The sequence below is a fragment of the Letharia columbiana genome, assembly GCF_014066305.1.
Source record: "Letharia columbiana isolate WasteWater2 chromosome Unknown Sc0000043_s0, whole genome shotgun sequence".
NCBI lineage: Eukaryota > Fungi > Ascomycota > Lecanoromycetes > Lecanorales > Parmeliaceae > Letharia > Letharia columbiana.
The window spans coordinates 54,534-78,328 of NW_023501087.1; the positions used below are offsets into that span (position 1 = coordinate 54,534).

General features: G+C 44.4%; 11 protein-coding genes across 11 annotated transcripts; 3 read left to right on the forward strand and 8 right to left on the reverse strand.

The window, feature by feature from the left end:
• Positions 1–425: 425 nt before the first annotated feature.
• Positions 426–1,923, forward strand: HO173_009754 (uncharacterized protein; the record flags this gene model as incomplete). Its single annotated transcript, XM_037311642.1, has 3 exons — positions 426–806; positions 1,346–1,414; positions 1,675–1,923. 3 exons carry the CDS (start codon positions 426–428, stop codon positions 1,921–1,923), a joined length of 699 nt encoding a protein of 232 aa, XP_037161348.1.
• A 67-nt stretch (positions 1,924–1,990) lies between these two features.
• On the reverse strand, positions 1,991–2,929 carry HO173_009755 (uncharacterized protein; the record flags this gene model as incomplete). The annotated part of the gene is made up of 3 exons (XM_037311643.1): positions 1,991–2,343; positions 2,400–2,610; positions 2,660–2,929. 3 exons carry the CDS (start codon positions 2,927–2,929, stop codon positions 1,991–1,993), a joined length of 834 nt encoding a protein of 277 aa, XP_037161349.1.
• A 1,275-nt stretch (positions 2,930–4,204) lies between these two features.
• On the reverse strand, positions 4,205–5,313 carry HO173_009756 (uncharacterized protein; the record flags this gene model as incomplete). The annotated part of the gene is made up of 4 exons (XM_037311644.1): positions 4,205–4,614; positions 4,704–4,768; positions 4,820–5,230; positions 5,288–5,313. The coding sequence occupies 4 exons, from the start codon at positions 5,311–5,313 to the stop codon at positions 4,205–4,207; spliced, it is 912 nt and encodes a 303-aa protein (XP_037161350.1).
• Positions 5,314–7,342: 2,029 nt separating this feature from the next.
• Positions 7,343–8,256, reverse strand: HO173_009757 (uncharacterized protein; the record flags this gene model as incomplete). The annotated part of the gene is made up of 2 exons (XM_037311645.1): positions 7,343–8,196; positions 8,253–8,256. The coding sequence occupies 2 exons, from the start codon at positions 8,254–8,256 to the stop codon at positions 7,343–7,345; spliced, it is 858 nt and encodes a 285-aa protein (XP_037161351.1).
• A 5,995-nt stretch (positions 8,257–14,251) lies between these two features.
• Positions 14,252–15,356, reverse strand: HO173_009758 (uncharacterized protein; the record flags this gene model as incomplete). Its single annotated transcript, XM_037311646.1, has 3 exons — positions 14,252–14,450; positions 14,519–14,588; positions 14,684–15,356. 3 exons carry the CDS (start codon positions 15,354–15,356, stop codon positions 14,252–14,254), a joined length of 942 nt encoding a protein of 313 aa, XP_037161352.1.
• Positions 15,357–15,843: 487 nt separating this feature from the next.
• HO173_009759 (uncharacterized protein) lies at positions 15,844–16,288 on the reverse strand (the record flags this gene model as incomplete). Its single annotated transcript, XM_037311647.1, has 4 exons — positions 15,844–15,985; positions 16,060–16,141; positions 16,194–16,233; positions 16,283–16,288. The coding sequence occupies 4 exons, from the start codon at positions 16,286–16,288 to the stop codon at positions 15,844–15,846; spliced, it is 270 nt and encodes an 89-aa protein (XP_037161353.1).
• A 485-nt stretch (positions 16,289–16,773) lies between these two features.
• HO173_009760 (uncharacterized protein) lies at positions 16,774–18,492 on the forward strand (the record flags this gene model as incomplete). The annotated part of the gene is made up of 6 exons (XM_037311648.1): positions 16,774–16,894; positions 16,961–17,133; positions 17,192–17,313; positions 17,367–18,200; positions 18,249–18,330; positions 18,379–18,492. 6 exons carry the CDS (start codon positions 16,774–16,776, stop codon positions 18,490–18,492), a joined length of 1,446 nt encoding a protein of 481 aa, XP_037161354.1.
• A 156-nt stretch (positions 18,493–18,648) lies between these two features.
• HO173_009761 (uncharacterized protein) lies at positions 18,649–19,740 on the forward strand (the record flags this gene model as incomplete). Its single annotated transcript, XM_037311649.1, has 2 exons — positions 18,649–18,746; positions 19,341–19,740. 2 exons carry the CDS (start codon positions 18,649–18,651, stop codon positions 19,738–19,740), a joined length of 498 nt encoding a protein of 165 aa, XP_037161355.1.
• Positions 19,741–19,911: 171 nt separating this feature from the next.
• On the reverse strand, positions 19,912–20,422 carry HO173_009762 (uncharacterized protein; the record flags this gene model as incomplete). The annotated part of the gene is made up of 2 exons (XM_037311650.1): positions 19,912–20,128; positions 20,202–20,422. 2 exons carry the CDS (start codon positions 20,420–20,422, stop codon positions 19,912–19,914), a joined length of 438 nt encoding a protein of 145 aa, XP_037161356.1.
• A 62-nt stretch (positions 20,423–20,484) lies between these two features.
• On the reverse strand, positions 20,485–20,820 carry HO173_009763 (uncharacterized protein; the record flags this gene model as incomplete). The annotated part of the gene is made up of 1 exon (XM_037311651.1): positions 20,485–20,820. One exon carries the CDS (start codon positions 20,818–20,820, stop codon positions 20,485–20,487), a length of 336 nt encoding a protein of 111 aa, XP_037161357.1.
• A 307-nt stretch (positions 20,821–21,127) lies between these two features.
• HO173_009764 (uncharacterized protein) lies at positions 21,128–23,271 on the reverse strand (the record flags this gene model as incomplete). Its single annotated transcript, XM_037311652.1, has 4 exons — positions 21,128–22,033; positions 22,247–22,941; positions 23,000–23,110; positions 23,181–23,271. The coding sequence occupies 4 exons, from the start codon at positions 23,269–23,271 to the stop codon at positions 21,128–21,130; spliced, it is 1,803 nt and encodes a 600-aa protein (XP_037161358.1).
• Between the last annotated feature and the right edge of the window lie 524 nt (positions 23,272–23,795).

Genomic DNA, 23,795 nt, shown 5'->3' on the forward strand with positions numbered 1-23,795 from the left:
TGCCCCCACATAATCTAATCAGGGTTTCGGAGGGGTCATCGGGAAGTGAGAACAACGCCTCAATTGCGCCTTTTCAGAAAGCTTGATTGGGTACAATGTCACGAGCATCGCATGAGTCCAAAAGCAAGATTCCAGGGGAAGAAGAAACTCTGGGAAGCTTGGAAGAGCCGAAGAGGAGGCTGGTAATTGCTATAATATCCCTCACGTCCACCTTCCACCACTGATCCCCATCCATCTACCATTTCGATCAAAGTCTCTCAATCACGCATCATCACGCCTGCTCTCAAGCATCTATCATCTTTCGCGTCAGTGTCGGTCAGTGAACTCCAGCGAGAACCATGGCTCAAAACCCCCTCCCAAGCTCCAGCCCAAGAACCAAGCTCCCACCAAACAGTAACCCTCACCCCCAATTTCCCCCCACCACCATGACGCGCAAACCCACACTAACCGGCAGCGTCTCATTCAGAGCGGACCCCGAGCCCGACATGTCCTCCGACAACGAAGACCAAGCCACCGGCGGGCGCAAGCCGCAGCCGAACCAAGAGCTGCAGAAGCAACCGCCGCAGACCCAGCAAGCCAACCGCAACCAATCCGCCCCCTCGACCCAAGACCAAGGCCTGCAGCAGCAAAACGAAGCCCTGCAGCAGCAACTCATGGCCCTGCGCCAGCAGCAGTCCCAGCAACCCGAGGTCAAGGGCGGCCGCATCGCCCCCGTCCGGCAGTCGCGCATCCTGGACCGGGCGCCGAGCGAGGGGGCGAAGAACTCGAGCCTGAAGATCCAGATCGAGTTGGACCTGGAGGTGGAGGTAGATCTCTACGCGAGGGTGAAGGGTGACATTACTATTGGGCTGATGTGAACCGTGTTCGTGTGGGGGTAGGTGGATCTCTACGCCAAGGTCAAGGGCGACATCACACTCGGGCTGCTGTGAGTCTTTCGAACATGTATGTACCTGCGGCTCACCCTTCGCCTCCGAACCCAATGGGATCAATTAGTGACGATTGGGTGTAGGACGGATTCGTGAAATACAAACTGGTGCTATGGTTTTCAATTTCCGCGCAGTGGGTTTGGTGAAAAGGTGGGAGGCAAACGGTGTTTCTGGGGAGTTTGACTACAGTCACGCAAATCGTTCAAATGTTCCGCTATGTACCCACTTGCTTTCTTCTGTCGTATATCTTTCGACCAGGGTGTCGATTGCGCTGTAACGGAGTCTTCCAGACCAATATGTTGACACCGACCTCTCCACCAATGTGAATTACGAGTAATCTCCCGGTGTTTATCCGAAAGCTTGGCATTCATTTTCTGTCGTCCGCTCTTTCTTTGTGCAACATCCTCATGCTGCCTCAGCCCCTCACATCAAATTTTGACACTCTGACAGCATTGGTGGAGTCATCGTCTCTGAGAGCCAGCATCGATGTGCATCCCTATCCCAGGGTCGTTTGGTGCGATATTCACATGGTTTCAAGGTTTCGCCTGAATATCCGCTTTGGCCTCATTGTTGCCTATTTCGGCCGTTTGCCGTCTCTTCAACCCTCCAACCAGCCAGGACTTAGTTAGCATCATGTCCTTGTGGTAAATTCATCCAGGAAGGTGACACAGCTTTCAGAATTGCACAAATATATCTCCACTTCCTCATCCTCAACACTTCGATTTTTGTCAACACTAATGTGACACAGACATTAATCGATCTCTTCCCCAGCTCCAGTCTCCCCCAGCTTTACACCAAGCCTGAACAGTACATCAGGATCCGCAGCCCGAAACGAGTAGATGAAACGCCTTTTGACAAAAGGCGATCGGGCTCGCTCTGGTCCACACCAGAGATCAACTGGCTGGGCATCCTCGTTCAAGACGATTCTCCTATCGATGAGGTCTTCTCTCCAACAACCAAGCTGTCTGGAAAGATTGTTCAATACATGGCGGGATGAGGGTTCTCTTGGTCCATCAAACATCTATTCTCTCCCGTACTGAATCCCTTCCATCACTGATCATCGATTATGCCCAATCGCTCAATTTCGATATTATCGACCTCAAGTATTGCTGTCTCCTGAAATGTCCCCGGCCCTTTGTCTGCCATGCCATTCCCAGCTGAGCATTTGGGTCAGCGACGCGAAGTGGTGCCTTTCGAGCGGAAGGCTCCACATTCTCTCTATGGGCACCAGCACCGACGTCTTCCATGGTGATATCCCCTTTTTTGGGTACGGTCCTCGTGCCTTGGATATTCGAGCTCGCTCCACGTTGTGCCTTGAAACTAGCTGTGTGTAGTACTCTATGGAGCAGGGGCTTCTCTGTTCGTCTGACTTTGGCGTGAGTTTTCGTGGGTGCTTTGGGTTGGGAGCGTTGCGCTGCTACTCGATAAAATCAACACTGATGATGAGTGTGTCAGGGATCGGAGGATGCTAACCTTTGGATTTCACTCGGCCCTCTAGGCGCTTGTTACCGTAATCCCAAATCCACGCAATCATTCGCTGCCGCGAAACCAAATCGCCGACATAAGGGCCGCGAGCAGGGAAATCTAGAATCTTGAAGGATCCAATCTTCTGATCGAATGCATACATGGCGACGATACCGTGATCGGTAGTTGGTTGTATCCGGAGGCTTCTGAAGGGGGTTCCCTAAACAGTCGTTGGCTTTTCGCCCGTGGTAAAACTAAAATCGGCTTACCTTGAAATCAACATGCCACTTCTCCAGGTTCGTGTCCCTATGTAGCAGTGGCATGCGGAATTGAAATCCTTCAAGCATATAATACACGCCTAACGCCAGGTTCTTGTCCTCAAAACTAGCTTTAGCTCTTCTTATTCCACTGCAACCCGCATCACTGTTGTCTTGCGCAATCGCATTGTACGTCTCAACATCCAGTAGTGGAAGCATGGAACCGCTCTTGACTTTGGTCAATTGACGTTCATACCCGTAGTTCCAAATCCACTTGAGCATCGCTACCCAATTTTGAGGGTAGTCCAGGATCTCGAATGGTTCCACGTGCTTTCCGGAGGCATAGATATAGATTAAGGTCGTGGAGCCAGGTTATAGACGGAGGCTACGAAAGGGGGAATCCTGCCCTGATGTTCAGAGATCAGCTGGATAGTCAGCGAGATAGTCACATACCCGAAAATAGATATGCCACTTCTCGAAGTCTATCTTGTCATGGTGGAGCCGCGCTTCAAAACTTGACGGCCATATATTAAACAAGACCGATAAGCCGTCCTTCAACTGTCGCCACTGCCCCAGCTGCTGCTTGGCGGCGGGAATTCGGTATGGGTCTGTATCGTCGTCGGGGCGCAGAAGCACGTTGAGTTTATTGTCGCCTAAAGGCCGGAGCATGGTGAAACGTGGCTGTCGTATTTTTGAGAAGAAGCGGAAGTGATGAGTTCTGGGAGAAGCTCATATATACTTTAGTAATTGTAGAGGTCGTAGCAACGGCGCGCTTGACGCGTCTGCACGTGACATTATTCAGGGAGCCAGCCAATCGACTCAAGTACCTACTCCGTTTCTTCCAGTGTCTCCTGATCCTCAAGTGAATTTCTGACGACGTGAATAAGTCTGCCCACGTCGAGTTTCCCTGCCAAAGATGCAAACCTTCGAGGTCAAAATCCATCACGCGAGCTCGAAGCAATATTTAATTTGCACTACGCTCAGAGAAAGTCATAAGCAAGAGCAATCGACGTCCAAGAGGCCGCATGTCAGAGCCAAAGCGCCAATTTTATGGTATCACGCTGCATGGGCGACTTATGCTGCGAGAATACCTGAGAATACTCATATCTACAGACTAGGTTCACCCAGTGACTGGTCAGACCTGCATTGCCAACAGAGACTTTTTTTTTGATCTGATGGCAATGCGTTCAAGTCTTCCGGTTTGAGACGCTTGACTACGCAGCTTTGTGTGTTCTCCGGAGCCTGGCTCCGTCGCGATGCTAGACGGGAGGTGGGTGATTAGCGCGTGCTATTGAAATCAATAACCGCTGTGTTCAGGGTCGCCGTCGGAAACGTACCGGCCATATCTCACGTTTTGGTCCATCAATGCCCGTTGTCAGCGTTGTCGAATATCAGCTTCGAGGTAGTTCTGGAGCATTGTTTGGCCCTCTACTTCTGAACACCATGAGCTTAACATGCCTCTCACAGCTAAGTCTATTAGCCGCATGATTCAAGATGACAGTACATCTGGACAGATGACCACTCGCCAACGCTGAAATCAACTAATAGACGATGTCATCACCCCTCACCCCCAAGCTCCTTAACCCTCACCGTCTTCACTGTCATAACTTCTTCGCTATGCCGCGATTCCCACAGTCCATCCTCAAGACCCCTACGTCCAGCCCTCTGACTATATCTTCTAAAATCAGCCGCCGGCGGTAGCGTCGGCAAAGTATTCTCGGGCATGACGAGGTACTCCGCTGCCCTTCTTGCCAAAATTGGGCTTTGTACCTTCGGACTCTGCTCGAAGCCATAGATCTCATCCGCAGTCTGTGAGAATTGGGACGAGTGCCACAGTGCCGTGCTTGATCCGCCGAAGAGTCTACGTCCAACAGCTTGGACTAGTGGGCGGAGAACGGGTAGACAGGCACAGATGATGCCGACACTAATCTCGACATTGGACCATATGATGGGGTCCACCGTGCTCCCTGTTATAGGTTAGCTCTGAAATTTGATTATTCGCTGGTTACGGGGTTTGGATAGCGCGCAGTGTGAGACAAGAGATGGCATTGCTTACATGTGATATCAGTAATGTCCACGTTAGCTACAGTGTACGCTCTCGCGATACTGGCGCCGCATATGCTAGATTCATGTTGAGCGACAGTCCGGCATTAATTTTAGCGTCCTACTTACAAGGCTCCCAGCAAGAAAATACCACTCAACGACGCCTTTGACTTCCTCGACATCTGAAGCGTCCAAACGATAGAAAGCGGCAACGCCAAGATCCAGAAGTCCAGGATAACGTTGATCACCGAAGTGGCAATCAGATAGGCATTGAGATTGTTACAATGCTCCATCATCTCTATTGCATCGATGGACCATGCAATGTGTATCGGCTTGCATTGAAAGACTGCCGGCAAAATGGTCGCCATGCACCAGCTAAGAACAATGGCTTCGGTGATGTATATTACGTGTCTGAACCATTTGCGAGCTCCGAACAAGCGGAGGTAGAAGAGTAGGATGGAGATTTTGATGGCAGTGATGGTAATGGGGTAGTGAATTTCGCTGACATAGACGTCCTTCTCGATCGTCAGCTCTAGGTCTCTGTTGTTCAATGGGTCAAATTGCCCTGAACTGCTCCGACACCTGATAAGGTGTCACTGTCTGGACGTGCCGTCCCATGCCATTGTGGATATCTTCAAGCGGGTCAGATCCCGGAACGTCTACCAGGTGGAAAGTGGGTCTTGCCAATGAAGACTATTGCAGATGACCCAAAAGATAGCACCTGCAGTAATTTAGACCCGTGGAGACGGTGTCTTGAGGTGACCTACCAGGCTGATCACAATGAAAGCATCGCTGGATTACCGTCAGTATTGTCTATTTGAGGGGCGATATCGAGCCTTAATAAACATGTTTCGAGAGTACAAACTCTCAAGACATGTCCAAGACTCAAGATTTGGAATAAAGGGGGAAATATGGACTCCGGAGATACGTACTCCCACCAGAAATTCGCTGCTGAAATACGCCGGGATAACAGACGCAGGCCGACGGTGAAGGAAGACAAAACAATGAAGATCACGCTGAATGCAACGATTGATGGAGCGCGGTTTTCATTTACGTCAGTCATGCCGATCACGCCTTGTCCTACTCTTGCAAGAAATACCAGGATGTTTTCTGATCATTGAAAAGAGACGGCTGAAGCAGGTATTGTTGAGAGAAAGAACGTACGGATCTTGCGAGGTCAACGTCTGTTTTACCACGCACACCAACTCGAGCAACAATGAGAAAGCAGCAGACGTGCATGAAAACAACCTTGCAGGAACACTAAGATACTGTCCAAGCCATATTGCGAAGTGCTTGGTCCAACATTGCCAACATTTAGGCTTGCTGGCAGAGTGGGGCATTATGCAAGGCTGGGACGGCGAGCCGTGAGATGAATTCGGTTTGCGGCGGCGCAGCGCCCAAAAAGCAAGGCAGAGAGTGGGAAGTGAAGAAGACGGTGTAGGCACTGGATATGGATTCATTGCCTACACTATACCCTCTGATCTCCCCATTTTGTGGTATTACCTGTGCGAGTAGCTGGGCCCAACGGTTCACACTCAGATTCGGACTCAGGCAGATACCTTACTGGCCCTGGAACTAGCCCTCGTAGGGTGGTGCTATTGCCACTCCACTACGGGAGCTGCCGGGCAAAGAGTCATCTCTAATTGAAGAAAATAAAAAGCACCCAGCCGCAACACCTTATTATGTACCAGCGCCATTAGGAATCGAACCTAATACGAACTAAATACCCCCAACAACACGACCACAACCAACGGGTGCCCCCCCCCAAACCACCCAAAAACCCCCCCCCCCCAAAAAAAAAAAAAAAAAAAAATCTCCCCCCCCCCAAAAAAAATCCTTTTTTTTATTATTAAAAAAAAACACCAATAAAAAAAAAAAAAAACATAAAAAACAACCCCCCCCCCCCCTAAAAAAAAAAAAAAAAAAAAAAAAAAAAAAAAAAAAAAAAAAAAAAAAAAAAAAAAAAAAAAAAAAAAATAAAAAAAAAAAAAAAAAAAAAAAAAAAAAACAAAAAAAAAAAAAATAAAAAAAAAAAAAAAAAAAAAAAAAAAATAAAAAAAAAAAAAAAAAAAAAAAAAAAAAAAAAAAAAAAAAAAAAAAAAAAAAAAAAAAAAAAAAAAAAAAAAAAAAAAAAAAAAAAAAAAAAAAAAAAAAAAAAAAAAAAAAAAAAAAAAAAAAAAAAAAAAAAAAAAAAAAAAAAAAAAAAAAAAAAAAAAAAAAAAAAAAAAAAAAAAAAAAAAAAAAAAAAAAAAAAAAAAAAAAAAAAAAAAAAAAAAAAAAAAAAAAAAAAAAAAAAATAGAATTATATTTATAACTTTAATTATTTGTTAAGGAATCATTATGATTTGACTCATATATGTGTGTGGTGTAAAAGATGTTGATTAATCTATGTGGTCTGCAGGCAGATATGTGCGGTGCCAAGCCTACGCTAGTGGCCCTATGAGTATGCCTCAGGCATCTCATGACAATTGCCCACAAAAAACAGAGAAATGCCATGTCCTCATGGCAAGAAGTACGCATGCATGAATGAGTGAGTTTTCGAAATGCTGGAAAGGAATGGAGAGACCAGGCCAATTAGTGGTGTGAATCCCACGAGTTCTCCTGCCGCAGTGAAACCCCTCGAATAGTACCGGAGCAAGACATCAGACGGTTTCAATTGTCCAAATATGCATCGTCCGATGTTCCTCTGCAGAGACCCAATTGGCCATAGTGATTTGGCTGTGACCGCCGCAGTAGGTCCTTCTCTTGTATCGTCATTGCAGTGATGTACCACAATGTGATATTGCCCAGGCATGCAGAGATAGCAGGCCAAATTGTAGTGTCGTTCTCCTGCTGAGTGGTGGTTTGACGTGGGAGCGTGGATAGCATATGACGTGGGATCTTGGAGAGCTGAGCCGTGTTCTTGGTGATGGTGGCCTTGTTGTCGCTTGCTTTCTCCGCAGTGCTCTCCGCAGTGCTCTCCGCAGTGTTCTCCGCAATTGCCTGTAGTGGTTCCTCCTCTTGTAAAGTACCAGACTGAGTGACTGAGTGAGTGGCTGGCTGATCGACTTGTAGAGACCTTCTCGTATATTGCTGGCGAGTCTTCTGATTCCGATGCTTCTTTTTCTGCTGTGTTGCACGTACAAATGGACACTCCGGGGATCGAGTAGCGTGGAAATCGAATGGACTACCGTCACTATACCAGTCACAAGGATCAAGACCGCATAGTGAGCACACAGTGAGATCCGGAGATGGAAAAGTAGGGTCGTATTCTCGACGAAAGCCAGCACGGGCTACGGTAGAGGCACTTGGACACACGTGCGGCCATGACGTGAATGAGGCGAGTCTCTCAGCGTATGAATTCATAATATCGATATCGATAGGCCTATCAAAAGGATCGATGTGGGCGTGGGTTTTGTCAAAAGGTACTCGATGACGCGAGTGTATTGGAGGTCCGGCTTGGAGCGTCACACTATTAGGTGTTGATGTGGGCTTTGCGTAAACGTCTGATATGACGCCTGGATGTCCTATGAAGTAGGGCCAGGTGTTGCTACCAATTGTTAAGGAATCATTATGGTTTGACTCATATATGTGTGTGGTGTAAAAGATGTTGATTAATCTATGTGGTCTGCAGGCAGATATGTGCGGTGCCAAGCCTACGCTAGTGGCCCTATGAGTATGCCTCAGGCATCTCATGACATTATTATAGAGAAAATAGCTTAGAGCTACTATATTCTTCTTCGGAAGTATATATATTATTTAAATCTTACTTAAGAGAATCTTATAATTATTAAAATAAGTCGATAGAAGTAGTCGATATAATATAAGAAACTTCTTTTATTTATTAGCGAGATTTAAAAGAATTAAGATCTTTTTAGAATCTCGAGTTTTTATATAGCGATTAATAAATATATAATTAAGAAGATAAAGTGTATATCTTATTCTATTATAGCTCTAGATTAGTTAATTAAAGAGAAATATAAGCTCTTTATAATTAGTAATAAGAGCTATATCTATAATTACGTATAATATTTTCCGATATAAAAATTAGAAAATAGGCTAGAAACTAAAGAACTTAAAGAAATATTAGCTATAATATTTAAATTAGCTACGAATACCCTTCTAAAGAATATTATTCTCTTTATAAATAACTATTTTACTTATCTAAAGCTGGTTATAGCTCTAAGAGATAGAAGAATTATAATATATAAAACTATAAAGTCTACTTAACGAGATCTTTTAAAATTACTTATAAAGATAAAATAGATATTTACTAAGAATATTTCTTACGAAGTTCTTACTATAATAGTTTAAGATAATATTCTTATAATAGTCTAGTAAGATAATAATCTTATTTTAGAACTTACTACTAGATATAGTATTCGAGAGATTAATAACTATATCTTTAAAAAAGGAAATATTCTAGTAAAATTAATATAAATACTGTATTACTTTATCTGCTTTTAAGAAGAATAAGAAGAATATCTAGAAGAAGGAATTTAAGATTTTTAAGCTTTTTTACTATTATAATAAGTATATAGAGGAGATAAATCGATTTAATACATTAGTAACTATATATATTTCTTAGCGAGTCTATAATTGTAATTGAATACCCTTATTCTACTAATATTTAAATAGAGTCTTATAAATACTTTTAAGCTCTATAAATTAATAGGGTTATTTAAGAGTATTAGAAATTTCTTAAAAGTGTAATAGTAGAGTTGTTGAAAGAAGGAGATATCTGTCAGGACCAGCATAGATGCGATATTAGTATGGGTGAGGTAGAACTAGGATAATAAGGCTATCGAACTATGTATGTGGGAAGGAGGCATGATATGGTAGGGGATGCCTCCGCCAAGGCCCGCTAGCCATAGGGCTGAGTGGTATATCAAGGGTACGCTCGTAATACTACCCCCTCTCAAATAGCCATAGCCCTCATGGCTAGTAGACCGGAGATGCAGGCCCATTACTTACCTTATATCTTCAAACATCCATAGTCGATATAGGCCTTGGCTGGAGATGGTTGAGATCCCGGAGATATAGCCACATCTTGTATCGGCAAGATTCTCCAAGTTTTTTTTTTTTTTTGTCTAGCCTGCCTGCCGTAGGCCTTCGAAAGAAGTAAATAATTTTATCGCATACATATATTTTATGCTCGCTGAAAATCCATAAAAATAAAGAACTTTTAATATTAGTATATTAGATTAAATTAATATCTTTCTTCGGCGACAACGATAAATAACAATATCGCGTCCCGGAGATTTCGCTAGCGCGTCGTCTTACACTTTATTATAGCGTTAAGAAGCTTTTAATTTAACTAGAATTCATAAAGAATTAAATAGATAATAATCAAAAAATGATTTACTATACGATAGTCATCTAATTTCATATTTATAATAAAGAAGAAATCAATAAAATAATATAATTTAATTAATTAAGGCCTTTCGAACCGAATCGAGCCGTAAACGCTAAAACTCTAATTTAATATCAAGTGAGTTTCTTTATAAGGAATATTATATAATCGATATCAATAAAGGCTATCGACGACGATAGTAAGGTCTATAGATAACGTACTATAGCTTTAAAAGCCTTTTAGATATATAATAATAAGAGAAGTCTACTTAATAGGTTTAATATAAGACTATTAATAAGTAATATAGGTCTAGGAAATCGATTTCCCGATATAAAAAAAAGGAGGTTATTCTAAAATATCGAATAATTTTAATTCGTTTAAAAATACGATATTCGAAGTATTATTAGGTCGCTTATAGAAAGCCCTAGTAACTAAGCTCGTATACTTCGTCGAAATTTATACCGAGTTCGAAGTATTTATTATACTTTTATATATAAGCCTAATTTTTATTCGTAAGGTTCTCTATCTTAGTAAGACTTAAATTCTCTATATTAAAAGTAAAGCGAGTTATAATTAAGTATTTACTCTTCTTTACGTTAGCCTCGACCTTTACTTTTATATATTACTTCGCGAATCTTTAAGTCTTCTTTTCGCGAATTTCTTAGTAGATTATTAATATTAAAGCTATATTCTTATAATATATTTCTTTAATTTAGATATAGTTTAATTTCTTATTAATAGATTAATTAAGTTATATAAACGAAGTTTCGATTTCCTTCATATATCGATTATTAGACTATTATTTTTTCTTAAAATTATATTTAATATATTTAATAAGATCATCGTAGAATTTAAGAAATAATTAGCTTTCTTATCTTATTTTATTATAAGTATATTAATAGATTATCTTAAGAATAAATAAGAGTATCTTATATACGTTACTTAAATAATTTAGAAGATTATCGACTATAGAGTATAAGCGATATCGTTATCTAATAGATATATACTAATTAGCTTTCTCTTTAAGTCTCGCTATAACGTAAATAATTTTAAAAGTATCAATAGAGAAAATAATTATTATTATAGATAAGCTTATCTTAGATTCTTATTTTTCAATTATTAAATAATATTAAATTAGTATCTATAAAGATAGATAGATCTAATAGCCTTAGACTAAGTGGCTATCTAATTTAGCGATTATCGATTTACTCTAAATATCTTAAAATCTTATAAAGTAAGTAATAGTAGGGGATAAAGCGGAGGCGGAGTAGAGATGTTAGGCGAGTTTTAGATCTATATCTCTCCTTACTATTCTAATATCTTCTTGAAGAAGAAAAGACTAAAATATTAAGCGGATTTTAGTCTTATATCTCCTTTAGATAACTTAATATCTTATAATATCGCTAATAAAGGTTCTTAGTAGATAGAGAGCGCTATATACGTAGTATATAGAGTTATAACGAATTTAAGAGATAAGTATCTTCTATATAAATCGTTATATATAAGATAAAGCTAATTATAATATATAGATAATCGACGATATAAAGAGACGTATTTTAATATTAATATAGATGAATTTAAGTAAGAATTTAAGAAACTTATAATATATTAAATATAGATAAGAACGAAGTAGAGAGATCTCTAGAATTTCGATATTATAAAGGTAATAATAAGTCGAGAAATATAATAGATCTCTATATTAAGAGTATAATATCTAAAATAATATTATTTCTTTATAAGAGTCTATAACACTTATTTCTTAACTAATTAAATCGTCATAAAGATTATAAATACTTCGAGTATAACTCTTTTTTAGTAATATTACTTCGCTTAGAGGGTAGTTTAAAATTTAAGTAAGTTATAGCGATTTTAATATTTATAATACGAAGCGAAGAAGGATATCTTATTCTTAATATAGAGAACTCGTTTTTTTAATAAATTAGACTATCGTTAATAATGTAAGTTATCTAATATAGATTCTTTCGAATAATATAGATTAGTTTATAATTTATATATATAATAAGGCTTCTATATAATAGAAATACCTAGCGTTTTCTTTATTAAGCTCGATCGCTTACTTCAAGTAGAAAGTAAAAAAAACTTGTTAATTCTCTTCGTCGAGAGGTATACGAAGAAGTCTTATTATAATATTAGGACTAGTATAGATACGATATTAGTATAGGTGAGATAGAATTAGAATAATAAGGCTATCGAATTATATATGTAGGAAGGAGGTATAATATAATAGGAGATGCCTTCGCTAAGGCCCGCTAGCTATAGGGCTGAGTGGTATGTCAAGGGTACGCTCGTAATAATATCTATCGAGTAAGGCTAAATTCTATCTCTATCTCTATACTATTAAAGATATTACGAGATAATTATAATTAGTAAGACTTAAAGGCTATTCGGGCGTGTCTTATATATTATAAGAATATTTAAAATTAAGATTTTAGACGAGAGATTAGTAAGAATAGAAGTAATACTTTTAAAAAACGGGGGGGAAAAAAAAATTTAAATTTTTTTTTTTTTATAAAAAAAAATAAAAAAAAATTTTTTTAAAAAAAAAAAATATAATTAATTTTTTAAAAAATAAAAAAAAAATTTTTTTATTAAATATATAAATATTGGGGGGTAATAAAAAAAAAAATGGGAAAAAAAAAAATTTTTTTTTTTCTTTTTTTAAAAAAAAAAAAAAAAAAAAATTCACAAATCAATGCGTCATTACACATAGGATTCGAACCTAAGCCCTCGCCAATATCGTTCGATAGAACTTTAAAACCTATGGCTAATGGCGCTGCCAGAATATAAAAAGCACCGCAACACCTTATTGTACCAGCGCCATTAGGAATCGAACCTAATACGAACTAATAAATACCCCCAACAACAATTGAACCCATGTCCAGTGCCGACCAGGCTACGACGGCTTGGAGGCGGAGATCCGGGATAAGTCCTGAACCACGCCGCTTCACACGGTGCTACCCGTCGTTGCTTCCAACAACAAGATGAAACTGCGTTTCTGAAGGATGCACACCCTTCACAATCGTATTGTCGAAGCATATGAATTTTCAACCAGGTCAGCGCATAAGTCTTTGCTGAGCCCACCCATTGACCACGATGACCCTCCCCCAACACTTTCCACGAGATAGCCATAGGAATATTAGACAACCCACTGTAGAGGACAACATCATCCGGATCTCTAGTGGAAGATTCCACGACGACGGTTCCTTAGACAAGCAGAAAATGATTGGGAATCGGTCCATCCCGAACGAAGCTCACGTGTGCGTCGGCTCTGGTCTCGCATTGGAGGAAAACGCACTCGATGTCGGTCTTACGCAGGAAATCCTCAACCAGATGAGGTTCATTCCCCTGGGAATTCATTCCGGTATTTGAGATGGGGGAAACGCTTCGAGAGGGTACAAGTCCCCAGGTGCTGATTTGCTGTAAGGCTGGAAGAAAGTATAGTGTGAGCAGCATCGTGGTCTTGGAATGGGGAGCGAGAATGACTGAATCTGCGTTAGTAGAGTTCGTCATTCCGCAAGACGCATATGGAATCAAAGGGGTTTCCGCGTGCGTGGGCAGAGAAGCCATTGGGTACGTACTACTGCCGCAGCGACAAGTTTCGCCCCTCCCTTCCCAAACACTCAGACTCCCATGATGACAAGAGTTCCGACACGTTTTACTTGCCGGGTCGTCACTTAAGTTCTAAGCCCTGAAAATGTAGCAAGCCGGCGCTTTGCCGCCGTATGGACAAGACAGGAGGAAACGTGACAGCTTGACTTGAATCATCCCCCAATCTGTAGATTTAGTATTCAGATCCTATGAGTCGAGAGTACCTACTTCAAAGGTTACTTCGCGTCTGGGCATTCGACACTGTGCGAGCTTAAAAGAGCCGTCATATTTGTTGGTGTTCTCAACAAAATCAGGGCCCCTTTACTTCATGCATGGCCCCATCTCGAGAGGTCAAAGATCAGCTCTGTCGAACCTGTACTTGCGGACGCATCGTTCCACAGAGGCCTCTGACCAGTAGGAACCTCCCATGTTCGCGGCAGTCGTAGCCACCGAGGCAGCGTGAGTCCACACTTTTACTGACAGAATGAAAGATATACCAAACCATGGTGTCAGGAGGCCCTTACCTTAACAAGAGCTTCGTACGACTGAATTTTAATGTTGATGAGAGATGTGCTAAGAGCTATGCATCTGCTCCATCCGTGTTTTGTAAAGGGCAATGCTTAATCTAGGTCATCTGCCTCTGGCTCGAAGTCCTTCTCACCTTCATGTCTCGCCCCTTGCGATTCCTGACTCGTAACCTTCGTATCTTCACCTCCTTTCTTTAGTTCTGCTTCTTCCTTCTCCACATCCTCTTTGTGCAACAAGGAGAAGACTACCACAAAGAGCACTTCGTCCGTGTCTTTGATTTTGAGGACATACCTGACACGGTTGAGCAATGTGAAATACACCAGGGGGGTGCAGGGACTGGTAGAGTAATGAGAACCTACCGCAGATAGTCAGTTCCCCCTAGATACGGCAACACCGACAACGAAAAGCCTGGAAGCTTGAGGGAAAAGCCTGCCCATAGAACATTAGCAAAATTTCGTCGTCCACCCTCTTCTCCTCTACATCCATCCAAAATTCTCCACTCGAGCAAGAAGAGTCCAACGCACTGTTGAAATCCAGATATGGATTGAAAAAATCACACTCGTAGACCCTCCCCTCCTCCCACTCCCACTCCTCCGTCTTTCCCTTCGTGAGGAAGTGCTTCTTCCTCGCGTCGCCTGTCTCCGGCACATCCTTGCTCTTCCTCCACTCTTCGCCCTCTCCGTCTCCCCCCTCCTCCAACGCCTTCTCTTCGCCTACAGGCTCCGGCAGATCTTTGCCATCTTTGACCTTCTCCCCCACACGTAGTATGTTCACGCTACTGAGTGCATTGCCGTAGAGATGCGGAGTATCGCTGTACAGATCCCCATCCAACCCTGGATCGATCGCCCATTTCACTATCCGTAACGCGGTACTGGTTCCCGGAGGCAGCCGGTCACGGATTGGTCGGTCGAAACTGTTGCCGAAGACGAGGGCAGAGCCGGGAAATGACTTGTGTGGGAGGAGTGTGAAGGCAATACTATATTGATCATGAAGGTGAAGTGCGTGAGAGAAGTACGCAGATGTAGTAGGAGACTTGCGTGGTAAGCCTCGATAGTTTTGGATCCGGACAGAGATTTTGGCGTCACAGATGGCGGTGGATATGTGGGTTGGGGTGGGCTTGTTGACCTGTACGGTTTGGTGGGTGGTGGTGTCGTAGGAGGAACCGGCGGTCACGCGGAGGAGATACTTGTCTGCCATGTCCGAAGCAAAGTGGGTGAACAAGAATTGGACAACTACGTGGCTGTCATGGTTACAATAGCTATGGCCTTAATAACCAACAGAGGATTGTGAGCATGACTTCGAGAAGTCGATCGATTAAGCATTCTGACGGAATGTGGCCAAAGTCTCCAACTTTAGTATTCATTAGATCTACAAATGAAACAGAGCCTCTAGGCTCTACGAATGGTGAGAAATTGCAGGCTTCATGCAAAATCTTTGGGTATCGAACAATTTAGATTTCAATTCAATGCACTCCACCATGGTGACTTTGCCGCCAAACTCCAACACCGCCGAAGCGAACAGCCCGAGTGAGACTTATAAAAGGCTGGATGCATAGCCAATGTCCCGGTCTTACGATACTCCACGCTCCTGTTTCAGATACGAAAGTGGGTCCTCGTCCACAATTGTACTGACACAGCCAAGCTTCACTTGCAGTGACAAGAACCCAATCCCACTTTCGCACCCATCATCGCCTTCTCTCGAAGTAGCCGCTCGATCCTAGTATTGCCACGCTCTGGTCCATCACCCACTCTCCCACACCTAGGTATTTATCGACCCATTTTTTCAGCTCCTTGCTCTCAGAGATCTTGTCTGATTCGAATCTGGGGCTAAGTTTCCCACATTAGGGATATCGTTAGCCTTATCAGTATTTTCGGTGGAAGATGATGTTGGGAGGACGGACTCGGTTTCGGAAAAAGACTTGGGCTGGGGTTGTGCATACGTGAGGCCTGTTGAGCGTTTGACGCCTGCCAGAAAGGCAGAGACTGTAGGTAATTTTAGCCTGGGGATCCTCTGGCTGAGAGCATACACTCGTACTTAGTACTGCATCAAATGCATAGTGTGTCAGACGGCCTAACTGTTTATAGTATCAACAGATGCCCGGTTGGTTGGTACGGGTGCCTTACCACCATGACGAGCGTGCGATGGCGCGGAGCCTACCCAATTGGAGGACGGAAGGGTTGTCGATCTGCCGCAGTACGAATCTGGGACAAGTATATTTGTTCGTGTGTAAGGTCCAGAGTTGGGCTCAGAGCAATTGGATATTTGTTAGGAGAGCCTGGTTAGTGGTCGTTGAATGTTGATTGTTTCCAGGCACTAGATGACGCTAAGCCCTATCCGCCTCGGCGACACAAATTTGTGCCGTAATTTGGTTATCGATAAGCTTGGAGACGGTGGAGCAGCGGGGCTTCCCAGAAGGGTTGATTCTCTCCATTTCCTTTTGCTCCCTCTCTAATCTGCTCCATCGTAGACCGACTTCTTACAACTCGTGCGAAACCTCCCACTTCTCTACAACTACCTCCTTACATTATTCCGGCCCCGAGTTTTCACTTTCTCTCACAGCTCTGAACAAAACTTCTCACCGGTCCCTTGAGAGCTTTGAACAGCTACCTGCAACATGGCCGACTCCCTCGATCACCTATCCTCTGGAAGCACTCAGATTGAATGGCTCTCCAGCTTAAATACCGAGTTCAAGCCCAAGACCAACTATCGCCGTACATCCATTATCTGCACAATTGGTATGCTGAGTTACATGTCCGAGCTGAGCTGGGGTTTGAATGAGCCTCGCTGACCTGCGCATTCAGGCCCAAAGACCAATTCCGTGGAGAAAATCAACATCCTACGTAAAGCTGGGCTCAACGTCGTACGCATGAACTTCTCCCACGGAGCGTACGAGTACCACCAATCGGTCATTGACCATTCGAGAGAAGCCGAGCGCCAAATGCCGGGCCGGCCTTTAGCCATTGCGCTCGATACAGTACGAGACGCTGCCCTTATCTAAGCAAGCTCGCCGGCGGTGCTGATATGTATAACAGAAAGGTCCCGAGATCCGCACGGGTAACACGGTTGGAGATGCAGACATTCCAATTTCTGAGGGTCATGAGATCAACATAACCACCGACGAGAAGTACGCTACTGCTTGCGATGAAAAGAACATGTAAGCTGAGTGGATAATCCAATTGCCGACGATTTGAGCTAACCCCGAAATAGGTACGTGGACTATAAGAACATTACCAAGGTCATTGAAGCCGGCCGAACTATCTATGTGGATGACGGAATCCTTGCGTTTGAGGTTCTGAAGGTCGTTGATGAGAAGACTCTCCGCTGTCGATGCATCAACAATGGGAGAATATCGTCCAAGAAAGGTGTCAACCTGCCCAAGACCGACGTTGATCTCCCAGCCCTTTCAGAGAAAGACCAGAACGATCTACGATTTGGCGTCAAGAACAACGTGGACATGGTTTTTGCTTCATTTATTCGCCGCGGTGAGGACATCAAGGACATTCGAAGAGTCCTCGGCGAAGACGGAAAGGACATCCAGATTATCGCAAAGATTGAGAACCAGCAAGGTGTGAACAATTTCGATGAGATTCTCAAGGAGACCGACGGTGTTATGGTTGCTCGTGGCGATCTCGGTATCGAGATTGCCCCTGCTCAGGTCTTCATCGCGCAGAAAATGATGATTGCGAAGTGCAACCGCGCTGGAAAGCCCGTCATCTGCGCAACCCAGATGCTTGAGTCAATGACTAACAACCCTCGCCCTACTCGTGCTGAAGTCAGCGATGTTGGCAACGCCGTTCTCGATGGAGCGGACTGCGTCATGCTGTCTGGTGAGACTGCCAAAGGTAACTACCCTAAAGAATCTGTGGCGATGATGCATGACACCTGCTCCTTGGCCGAAGTTGCCATACCTTACGTCAGCTTGTTCAACGATATGCGTGCAACGACCAAGAAGCCCGTCAGCTTGTTAGAGTCGGCTGCCATGTCCGCTGTGAGCACCAGCTTGGAGATGAACGCTGGCGCCATTCTTGTCCTGACTACGAGGTATGACTCCCAGCAGATGCTGCTCCAATCAAGCTAATCCTCGCATAGTGGCAATTCTGCCCGGATGATCTCCAAATATCGTCCTGTATGCCCAATCATCATGGTCACTCGCAATGCTACTGCCTCTCGCGTATGTAAATCGACTCCTCTAATCAAATTCCTCGCTAATCAAAAACAGTACTCACATTTGTATCGCGGCGTATACCCATTTATGTTCCCAAGGCAGAAACCAGACTTTAAGGAGGCTGATTGGCAGGAAGATGTCGACGGCAGACTCAAGTGGGGGGATTAAGCAAGCCATTGGTCTAAGCATCCTGAGTGAAGGAGACATGGTCGTCTGTGTTCAAGGCTGGCGCGGAGGAAAGGGACACACCAACACCATCCGTATTGTCCCCGCAAAGGAGGACTTGGGTCTTACCGATTTTTGAAGCCCAATCCAAGATTGAAGATGCTGCTTCATTGCTACGAACTTGGAAACCAAGAAAAGGATCATGACTCTACGATGATCTTCTTCGTTTACTTTTCCCAACATGAAGAGATCTCCATGTGTGTACTCTAACAGACTTTGTAGCGCAGCTTGCAGATGCTATTGCCATCAGACCGCTACGTTAAATCGGCTATGATGAACAAGGCTGCTCTTCCCCTTCACAGTAGATGTCCTAGGTATTCGTCATCTGTCCGCCACTCGGCCCGGGGGAAAGTTCCCTCGGCGGTCCTTGCTCCCAAAGCAAACGTGCAGTGGTAAAACGGGTGTTCGGGCTATGTAACGCAGATACAGCATTTCGTTCGACTGATCTACAGCGTTACGATTGTGGTCGGCGTGCATCGCCCTGGAATGGGCTCCCTGCAGCTGTAGAAGGCTGGCTTACTGACTGCAGGCTGCCATCTACAATTTTTTTTTTTTGTGTTTCTTGCTGACATTTCTCCTCGAGGTCGAATCTGCTGCATTTCTGCAACGATTACGAACCCCGGTCTGTTGTTCCGGCGCCGTCTTTTCGGTTTTATATTCCATGCGTTGCTATATGCTCGACAATTATCCTTGTTCTCTTTTCAAGAAGCCTCAATGATGGAAAGAGAGCCGGAGCTGAGGTAGAAGGATCGCGGTTGTTGAAAGACCTCTCCGTTCTAACGGCAACGTAGGCAAGTGCTCTGCGGATGGCAGATATTCGTTCGTTCACCCATTCTACGATACGGTCTGTCTCGTACATGGCTACAGATGATTGTTCTCAGTACGGTGATAGGTGTGACTTTATTCCAAAAGGATGGCGAGGCTCTCAAGGTTGCTGGTCCGTCGGGTACCTTACTGGCTTTTGCCATTGCTGGTGTGGCCGCGATATCCGCCGTGGAAGGAGTTAGCGAGATGATACAGATGTTCCCCGCGCCGAATGCTGCAATGGAACTCGTACGGGCTTTCGTGGATCCAGATTTGGCATGGGTGGATGAGCGCTCCATGCCTGTCAAGCAAGCGTGGCCTCGAGCTTGCGCTATGCAAGTGGTGCGGATATTAGGCACGATTAAGATGCCGAAGAAGAAGCTATAAAGAGAACGAGAGTCCTCGTCCCATCCTGACCCCAAGTTTCGTGGTGACCTGAACGGCCGAAACAAAGCCGATACCTGCAAATTAAAGCATACAATCTAGCAGAAAATATGAATGATACCATTTGGAACGAGGGGCAGGCTTGGAATCTATACTTGCCTGATTTTTGTGCTCCTAAGATTGGTGCTTCTTGCTCGCCGCTTTCTTTTCCTTTGCTTCTTGTATGTCCCTCTTCGCCTTCAACAACTCCTCCTCCGTTGGCATGTTCACCACCATCAGATAAAGCACATTCTCCTGCAGCAGACGCTTGCTTGACTGTTCTCTGATACCTTGTGCGCGTTTCTCCGCCGCTTGGCGTTGCGCGCGCTCATATCGACGGCGTGCACCCAATCTAAGTTGTCGTTAGCCGAGAACAGGTATGAAGAGAGTGATAATGAGAGTAAAATTCGGGGAGGTGGGCTTACGGCTCGGCTTTGAACTTGCCGCCTGTAACCAGTGTGAAGAAGTGCGTTTTGGTTGCATGATTGGGGTCTGCAAAGCGCGATCTTAAATTTGGTGGGGCTGCTTGAGCGGTCAAGGTGGACTCTGGATGCTGATAGGCTTGTGACCATTTCGTCAGATATATCCCAAGTTGATAAAAAATAGAGGGAGAAGATGTGCGGGAAAAGTGGGTTGGCAAGAACATACGTAAGCTGCCTGCGCTCGGCGATCATAGTAGTCGTTGACGAATTTGGACGCGCTTTTTGACTAAGCCTTGATGCTACTGCCTATATCATCGCTATTGCGTTCTTCTTTCGCAGCAGGGGAAGCAAGTCCAGCGGCGTCAAGGGCAGGAAAGATGAGCCGTGCGCAAGTGACAGGCATCTGTGCCTCGCCGTGAGTCTCGCCACTGGCAAGGCGGAGCTGCTTCATCTTCTCCTTGACGTCCTCCAGCATTCTTGGCTTCTCTGAACTTCCTGGTTCAGCCACCAGTGCATCTGGCTGAGCGTCTCCGCCATACTTCGCAATTGGGGCGCCCATATCTACCCGCTCTATGCCAACCTCTGGCTGCTCGCTACCACCAGTCTTGTAAATGACAATCATGGCGTAAAACCCTGCGCACGTTTCGGAGTCAGCGTTGCTTTTCAAAGACAAACTTCAGGCTCGCAAGACAGGTTTCGGGAGTAGAAAGAGCCTTCTGCTCTGAAAATATGTTTTGCAACTCGGGATGCGGTGAAAAGGAAAGAGTTACTCCGAAATGTACGAACCTTAAGGTACCAAAAAGTCCATGTTCGCCAGTGTCATAAACATGTTGATGCGGTACCATTCAGCTTGACATTACGCCGAGACCCAAGCAGCAGCAGTGAAGAGAGGTACAGTGGCGAGAGTGGCCGCATCCTCCAACCCTCTTCTAACACGAGGTAGAGCCAAACCCCTGGATCCGTTTCGATAATTCCTCGCCTTTGATCCTCTCTTCTGTTGCATCCTGTGCGTATCGATTCTGATCCTTTGCTCCCTCAGAAACAACATGCGCATCTGTACCACCCTTCACGCGGAAGATCTCGAAATAGTCGATCTTGACAGCTACCTCCCAGTTGCTATCAGCTGTTATGTCATTATTGTTACCAGTCATGTACACCGGCTTATACCCGACAACCTTGCCGCTGTCGGTATCTGTGATGTTGCTCGTCAGCGTCGCTGACTTCGTCTCTGGATCAATGCACAAGCCAGCGCCTCTTCTTTCAGGGTCTCCGATCTTGTAGGCTTTCGCGTACTCTAAAGGTGGTTCGTCTCTTGCTGCAACAGCTCCTAGCAATGGTGCGTCGTCTTCTGTGTTTATGATGTTTGTGAGGGGCAAGTGAGGCCCCTTCCATCGGAGAAGTCGGAATTTTGGCTGTAGCTGGAAGAGGAAATGCGGAGTGCTGGGTTCGAGTTCACGCTTCTCCGCTTCCGCGTTGGAGAGCGGCCTAGGAAAGTATGCTCCCATTACTGTGAGTGGTGTCGTTGCTGTTGCGTTGCTGCTAAGCAGTATGAGATGGGGATGTGGGTCTTGGGCGAGAGACTGGACGAGACGTGTTACTGTTGGGTCATATGATCTCTGCGACGGGGTGTTAGAGTTCTCCAGAGAGATTCGCATGTCCTGTGTTGTTGGCTGGAAGCGGCTGGAGATCTTGGGTTGAGGTATGAATAGTGAAATAGCTGCGAGTATATGGTTGGGTATAGCTTCGGGGATCTGGGATGGCGCTTTATCATCTGCGGTCATGGGTGGTTGAAAAAGAACGGCCCAAAGCTGGTGGAATCGTAGCTGCAAACTTGGCTGTGAAAGATTAGACGTGCCGAACACTGAGATAGGCACCACCACCAGGGGGTAAGGAAAGTCGTGTCGGGTACTGCCAGCTATCACGAGATCATGAAAAGCCGTTGAATGATTTGACCAGCAAAAGCTCAAGGCCAAATAGTCAAATCGTTGAAGCGAGCAGTAACCGGCATGACAGCTGGGACCCCCTGGTGCCACTAGGTCCAGACTTACCAGTAGATCCATTGACATTATAATTTGACCAGACGTAAGATACTCCTCGTCCTGATTCCCACCCAGTCCTCTCACCAGTACATCAGCCAGTTCTTCATTACCAGGTTCTCCTTTTCCAATAGTACCAAAATGGAAGCGTGATCCCCACTTAGCTTCGCGTAGCCTCAGCCGTAGCAGTAAGCTCAGTAATGCCGATAAGTCTTCGCGACCTATCCGATATCGCCTCTGAGAAGCACCTTCACTAAGGAGCTTTTGGGCTGCAGGTCGAAGCTGATCCGGCGACGGAGCCAAGCTTACTGTGTGAGGCTGCGTCATGGCTAATACGTCCATGGCAGCTTCCAAAATAGATGTTGAGTCATAATCCAGATGGTTGGACGGCCGGTCTGTATTCTCTGGGCGGCCAATACTTCTGAAAATACTTTCGAAGTTGGCTTTGCGGAAATAAGCATCGTCGTTGCGCCAGAAGTAATCACCTCCGTCCTGCGTGCCCAAAATATCCGTGCCTTGGACGACTAGTAAAGCTACAGCACGCTGGAAGGCCGCCGAATCCAATTTTCCGTCAGTAGTATCGCGTGGAAACGGGTGATAGGCGTAGAAGTAGAAACATCTCCATAGCAGCTGGATCGAGGCCTCGGACATAGCGACATCAGGATACAATTTCTCTAAGTATTTTCTGAAACTGTTGTCGTTCCAGTCTGGGTTTATTGTTAGTTACCGTAGCGGGCTCTATTCTGGTGGCTGGTTGTGACTGACATGGCTGCTGAGAGGAGTCTTCGACGCAGTAGGTGTCGAATGTCGTCCACAGACTCTTAACCCCCCTAAGCCTCGGCGCAAGTGCTTTTTTGAGATCTTCGAGGACCGAGTCTGAATTTTGTAACTTCATGTCAGCAAAACCAGACTCAAATCTTGTAGATCAAAGTCTCTACTGACTGACCTGCTCTGGCTTCATCGAGATACTTTTTCACCTTCCGCTTATATGGTCCGAATTGGACTTCATCTAGGATCTTGCCCAGTGCTCCGATCATAGCTACTGCTCCTGTTATGCTCTGCTCTGTTATCACATGTACATACAAGAGCGCGGGTTTGAAAAGGTTTGTCCCTCATATGACGACCTAGATTTGCGTGCTACGTGTGTGCTCTCAAGTCGTGGATAGGGCATGTAGGAAGTTAAACTCCGCAGTCAAACTCAAGCGTAGAGTACTTGAGTCCTCTACGTACACCCGTAGTACTCAAGTTCTTGTCTGAACCGGTACAGAGGCAGGGTCATATACGTATAGCTGTATTGAATAAGACAGCTAGCTGAGGAGAAAATACCTTACTTTAAGGTCGGCAGGGGTTTTTTCGTAATGGTCCATGTAGGCTAATTATATAACAATAATACCATAAGCATTATTTATAAACAAAGATTTATTATAAGATTTATCGTATCTATCCTAGAATTCTCTTATAAGATTTTCTTATATTAGGTATATTTCAATATTATGATATCGTAACTTAAAAATCCTTCTAGGAGTCTTCTGAGAAAGTGAGTCTTCTATGAATATTTTTA